The 6,592-nt window shown below is 35.3% G+C and overlaps 1 protein-coding gene across 1 annotated transcript in view; it reads left to right on the forward strand.

Annotated features, from left to right (window-relative positions):
* The first annotated feature begins 599 nt into the window (after positions 1-599).
* The window catches only part of EMB2016 (mRNA methyltransferase EMB2016), a 17,423-nt gene continuing 11,430 nt past the window's right edge, over positions 600-6,592 (forward strand). The window contains exons 1-7 of the mRNA XM_011044280.1: positions 600-866; positions 965-1,053; positions 1,961-2,084; positions 2,294-2,944; positions 3,280-3,648; positions 3,737-3,841; positions 3,929-4,111. Of these exons, the coding sequence (XP_011042582.1) occupies positions 792-866; positions 965-1,053; positions 1,961-2,084; positions 2,294-2,944; positions 3,280-3,648; positions 3,737-3,841; positions 3,929-4,111 (1,596 nt within the window). The 5' untranslated portion in view covers positions 600-791. The remainder of the gene's footprint in view (positions 867-964; positions 1,054-1,960; positions 2,085-2,293; positions 2,945-3,279; positions 3,649-3,736; positions 3,842-3,928; positions 4,112-6,592) is intronic.

Genomic DNA, 6,592 nt, shown 5'->3' on the forward strand with positions numbered 1-6,592 from the left:
CATTATAGTCCTCGTGTATTGAAGTAAATTGTATATTGTGTCTAACTTAATTATCAATCTCAAGTCTGAAGGAAATAGATCATAGATCTTGGCTATGTGAATTCAATTAAAATTTCACTAGGTTCGCATCAATTTATCTCTAGTTTTTTTGGGCGAAGAACAATGCGCAGGAAAGGTAAATCTCATTGCATTTTGTTTGGTGCTGCAAATACCCATGTTCATGGAACAAGAGGAATTTGAGCTACAGTGGGTGGCTTCTCTGCAACAAGGAATTAATGAAGATACAGATTCTATAACACCAATGTTGTTGATGTTACGGCAACAACGCGAATGCTTTCATCTTTTTCTTGTTCATAAAGTCACTGCTACAAAATTGATCTGTGTTTTCTGCACAATGTAAGGTTTTGGCACTGTGGGGGGCTTTGGAAATAGCAAGCTGTACAAGGACTTGTCCTCCTGGGAACTGAAATGGGTCTGCCCCTGCCAACTCTACCTTGCCGGGATTTAACAAACGACACGGCGTCTGATCTGGGCTCTAAAGAAACTATCTAAAACCGACGACGTGTCAATTCATCTATTATTTAACCAAACCAGATAAAAAAATAAAAAAATACACACACAGAGACCCTAAAAAGTAAACCTCCCTCTCCCTTCTCCCCCTCCCTGTGCAAATCAAATCAAAATCCTTGAGCGACTCATAAACCATTAAATTTAAAAACCCTAAAATTTCTAAACTACGAATTAATGGTTTCTCTAACCTGACCACCTAAAAAAAAATTCCTATAGAAAGTATGGGTCGACCCGAACCCAGCGTCTTGTTCTCGCAAACTTTCGTTCATCCTCAACTGGATGAGTACGTCGACGAGGTAACTTACTAACCAATCCATCCTCTTCTTCACCGTACTGCCTTCATTCTATGCTCTTCTCTTCTGAGGATGCATATTTTGAATTAATTTGTGTGCAGGTATTGTTCGCTGAACCAATTGTGATTACTGCGTGTGAGTTTCTTGAACAGAATGCTTCTTCTGCGTCACAAGCAGTGTCGCTACTGGGGTATGCCATCCATTCATGTCCTCATTCGCCCCCTTCAATTTCACTATAAAATTACAATCTTTAGTATAGTATTGATATTTTGCCTATGCTTAGTGCAGTTGGTTTTTGACCTTTTTTTATATTAATTATTAAGATTAATAGCGATAATGCATGTTGGGTTTTGTAATTCGAATCTCATTTGCCAATGTTATAAGTTGAAATCTGTAAGGATTGCCATTTTTGGTGAAACTAGTCAGTTTATAAAGTAGAAAGAGTTTGCTGAAATTTGTTTACAAATCATGGTAGTCACGGTGTCATCATTATCTGATGCTACGACTACCTTCACAAGTGCAATATAAAACTGTGCTTCATGCAATTACACGGAAGGGTAGAAATTGTATTTGTACTTTCTTTAGGTGGTGCCCTTTTTTGTTTAAAATTTTCCAATTTCCATCTTGGGATTCTTTAAGAACATATCCTGCATGTATTATATCACCTATAATTTTTACTAGAAGATGAAAAGATGGATTTATTTTAAAATGATATTAGGATAGATAATAATAGTGATGAAAATTGAATGCAAGTTTCACAGTTGTTCATTGAATAGCATTTGGTCGGCACTCATGGTCAGAGGTTCAAATATTGGGCATGTGGAATCAAATGCTATATTGGGTTCGGGTTTTTTGGTTAAATTACTAACATATTCTAAATCCTACAAGGTTATGTTAATCATGTATTTATTGGGGGTTGGGTGAAAATTGGTGCACAAGTTACCTGCAAATTTTTTTTTCATCCCTAAGTTTGTGTACTGAATTTTGCTTAGAGATATGCCATATTGGTGCATGGCTTGAATTAGTCAGAAGCTTAAAATGGAACATATCATATAATCTCTCTTAATCATATCCTGAAGTGTAGTTGTATCATGCAGGGCTACGTCACCTCCTTCATTTGCTGTGGAGGTGTTTGTTAAGTGTGAGGGGGAGACAAGATTTAGACGACTCTGCCAGCCATTCCTCTATTCCCATTCGTCATCACATGTGCTAGAAGTTGAGGTGGTTAGCTTTTGATTTTCACTGCTTATTCACCCATTTTTTTGATTGCCCAATTATAGTGTGCTTTACATTCATTCAACATTTTTGTTATTATCATTTCATCCTAATCATGCCTTTCCCCTGCTGTTTTTTTTCCTGCTCTTCTTTCTTTAACTTTCAATAGGGAAGCTATGATTAAGCTTAAGTTTCCCGGCATGTATTTACTGCAGGCTGTTGTAACTAACCATCTGGTTGTGAGGGGCAGCTATCGCAGTCTAAGTTTGGTCATATATGGGAACACAGCAGAGGATCTGGGGCAGTTCAACATTGAATTTGATGATAGCTCTTTAACTAATCTTGTTAGTTCTGCTGAGGGAAAGCTTGAGGATCTCCCTTTGGCATTACATTCAACGAATCGTACTGTTGAGGATTCTCTATCCTCTCTGAATGTATTATCTTTACCTGTTGCCGCTTCACATATATCTGCTGAGGTTAAGCAATTTTTGCAGCTGATTTTGAAGTTGCTGGAGCTCCCGAACCTTAGTGATTCTGTACATAGAGTTCTTACTACTGTAGTGAACGCTGTTTGTTCCTTTGTCACCCGTGATTTGTGTTGTGAAACAGTAAATCAGAAGCACATTAAAATGTGTGGATCCAAAGACATTGAAGAGTTTCACCATGTTATCAATGAGGCTAGAAATGAGCTTCTCCAAGTGCTTGGACAAGTGTTAGGAGATGAATCAGCTGAACTTTTGGCAGACTGCAAATTTCTTGAGTCGGAGGCTGACTTGGCTACTTCTAAACAGCTGGTGGACATGTTAAGCCAGTATTTCTCTTTTGAAAGGAACTCCACAAATGTTGGAGCTTGCCAGCTTTCACAGGTGACAGTGCTATTGCTTGCTAAATAAATTCTTCTAAAGAATCTATTTATTGAATCTAATTCAAAAAAACACAATACTCTCTCTCTCTCTCTCTCTCTCTCTCTCTCTCTCTCTCTCTCTCTCTCTCTCTCTCTCTCTCTCTCTCTCTCTCTCTCTCTCTCTCTCTCTCTCTCTCTCTCTCTCTCTCTCTCTCTCTCTCTCTCTCTCTCTCTCTCTCTCTCTCTCTCTCTATCTCTTACAGTCTGCTTGCATGCAGAAACACATGAGGCATCTTTCTATCTCCATATCATTTTGCTAAATCTTGTCCATTTGTGATCTTGTGTCTTGATCATCAGAACAAGAGTGTCATTCTGGGTCTGAGCTTGGCTCTTTTATTGTGCTCTGGTAGAGAAAGCTGCTTTCACTTCGTCAATAGTGGGGGAATGGAGCAGCTTGCACATATTTTCTCTAATGAGGTGCAGAATTCTTCCGCCATAATTTTACTATCACTTGGAGTTGTTGAGCAGGCAACAAGGCATCCAATTGGCTGTGAAGGATTTTTAGGTTGGTGGCCACGTGAAGATGAAAATATCCCATCTGGTACTAGCAAAGGTTATAGTCAATTGTTGAAGTTGTTCTTACAAAGACCTCAGCATGATGTTGCTTCTCTTGCAACCTATGTCCTTCATCGGTTACGATTTTATGAAGTTGTTTCTAGATATGAGGTATGCGACCAGTTTGTGTGTTTAAGTGGCTCAGGTTGTTCCCTAAATTACAATGGTGCTGACTTTTGGTAATTTCATTCTCTTCCAGCTTTCTGTTCTTTCTGCTCTAGGGGGACTTTCTGCACTTGGAAGAGTTACAAGTGTTACGTCAGCAATGCTTAACAGTGCTAAATCTCAACTTAAGATGCTCTTGGTCAGTTCTAAATTTTCAATTGCATTTGTTTTGGCAGCATGCCAAACCATAATTCTTAGTTCTTATTTAGTGACAAGTGTTATGCAGAAATTGATAAATTTGCGTGGTCCAATTGAAGATCCTTCAATAGCAGCCTCTGCAAGTAGGTCATTGATCATTGGTCAAACAGAAGGATTATTGTCATATAAAGCAACCAGTAACTTGGTTGGTTCATCACATTGCTGCTTTTCAAACTGGGATATTGATTCCCATTTGCTGGCACTTCTCAAGGTATGCTACTTTCAGGAAGACATAGATACTAGTTCTTGTTCTCATATGTGACTTTTCAATTTATCTATGATGTTTCTTTTAAAGTAAATATTACTTTTGCTTATTTCAAGTGATGAAGTCTTATAAACTTTATATCATTCACAAAGAGGTTTTGTGCCATCGTATTTTATTTTGGGGAGTGATAGCTTACATGCTGATGAATATTAAATGCTATCATACACTATTATACTGAACTTTGCTTTCATTGCTGGGCTGAGCTAGTCTTGAATATTTTTCATATGTGACATTTCTTAGTGAAATCAAAATCACTGACTAGATTTAGATTCTGATAGTGAAATCAAAATAAATTTATGACTTTCTTAGTGAAATCAAAATCACCTTTTCCAGTTGATTTAAGTTGTTCTTAAACTTTTGACTCAAAGAAAGTCATAAATTTATTTGCTTAGAAATAACTGTTGACTTGAACAAAAAAGTTGTTACTAATTGAATCCAAACTTTGCTTTAATCGAAAGTTAAAATTTTTATATTTTAACTTATGGATTCTAACTAAACTACTTTCCTTATTCAAAAAAGTTACTTTGTGTCATATTTTGGCAAATTTTCATGTAATTCAACTCATTTCTGCTCAAGTTATGTAGAAAAATAAAAGTTATGTAGAAAAATAACTTTTGATTTAAATCAAAAATTATTTTTCTACATAACTTGAGCGGAAATGAGTTGATGAATTACATGAAAATTTGCTAAATCAAAAGTTACCTTTCATAAGTCATACCAAATGAACTCTTACTATGCTCATTTATGCATTGTGTGTGATGAGTTATTGGTCTTCAACTGTATTATAATTAGAATAATCACTTTTATAGACATGAGCACAAAGGCTCAAATGACTTATGTGGAGCAGGTAGGCGTGTTTCATTTTCCTTCCTGTATCCATTTCTATGCTTGATGGTGCCATGAGCTATTATCATGCAGCTTTCAGCAAGTGATGTGAAGCCTATGAATTTTACTTTTTGTTAGCTAAGGTTGTTAAATTGCACTTTTAACTAGGATTTGTAGTGGGTCTGCTGCTTGAATTTGATATGATCTTGTAATATTTATCAGAGTATGATTAAGTGAACAATTAGAATCTTTAGATAAAAGAAAATTTTATTAATTGGCTAAATCTAGATACTAAAGCATGATAACGAATAAGTCATCCTCTGAAATAAGGAAACAAAAAACATGTCATAAAAGAGAAGTCAATCTTGGTGGGTATTAGTTGAGGAACCTGAAGCATGGGACCTCCAAGAAGAAAGGAAAACTATCCTATCACTCAACAATTGTCTTGAAGGGTATTGGTTTTAAAAATTCTGGCATTTCTTTCCTACCAGGTACATCATAGGAAGAAAAATGATACAAAACTACAATCTTTCCTCATGAAACCCACAAAAGAGATTATAATGAAATCCACCGCCATAGATGAACAATCTGAACCACATGTCCCTCGCAAATGGGTGATGTAAAAAGGGTCACAGTGAGACTCATCATTTTGATGACAAATAACACAATTTTGGGATTTTAAGGCTCTAGTAATATTTCCTTACAATTCAAGTTTACCGTCTAATTACTCATTATGAATTTTTTTCTTTCAAATCAATCAAAATGAAAATGGAGAGTAGTCAGATTAATGAAATTTTGTCGTTAATATCAGTTTTTGATTTTCTGGGTTCATATTAATATGATAAAGAAAGGATTAATTGCTTCTTGATCGAATAAATTGAATTAAAAAACTTCAAGCTCATTATCTTAGTCAATCCAGACAAAAATGTTTAGTGGGAACTTTATTTTTGTTATTATAGATTCACTAATGTTCTAACTCTACTCTGACATTATAAAATTTTTTAAAGTCACCCTTCTAGTTCTAAAAGCTCTATTGTTACACTTGGGGATTAAATAGCCTACTTTTTGAATTTGGTTTTCATTTGTGTGACATGATAATATATATGGAGACTTGAGAGGAAAAAATCAGAGAAAAAGAAAGAAAAGATAAAAGATAAATATAAAAATCAGCTTTTTATTAGCTATTTACTTTGTAAAATGGAAAAACTGAAACTTATTAGCACCACAGGGATTACTTTGGGAAATTTTAAACTGTGGGCGTTGCAGTGGAACACTGATTAATCTATAAGAGCAAGAATGTAGTTTACTCAAATTTCGACTAGATATGAAATGTTTTGAAACTAAGTTCCGCATAAAGATGCAGGAGCTATATAATTGCAGAATATGGGATATTTCATATCATCATTCTTTGAATTTGGGAAACAGTTTGTCCCTTTCACAGTAAGATTTATAATATAAAATACTTAAAACAAGCAAGCCAGGCTTTTTAATAGTTGGTCATAGAACCAGGGAGATATATAACAGAAATAGAGGGATGTGAGATGGAAGAGAGAATGGAAATGAAATGTCCTAAAACCTGATAAAGACATCTTAATGTTTTTT

The sequence above is a fragment of the Populus euphratica genome, unplaced genomic scaffold (assembly GCF_000495115.2).
Source record: "Populus euphratica unplaced genomic scaffold, PopEup_1.0 scaffold74.1, whole genome shotgun sequence".
NCBI classification, from domain to species: Eukaryota; Viridiplantae; Streptophyta; class Magnoliopsida; order Malpighiales; family Salicaceae; genus Populus; species Populus euphratica.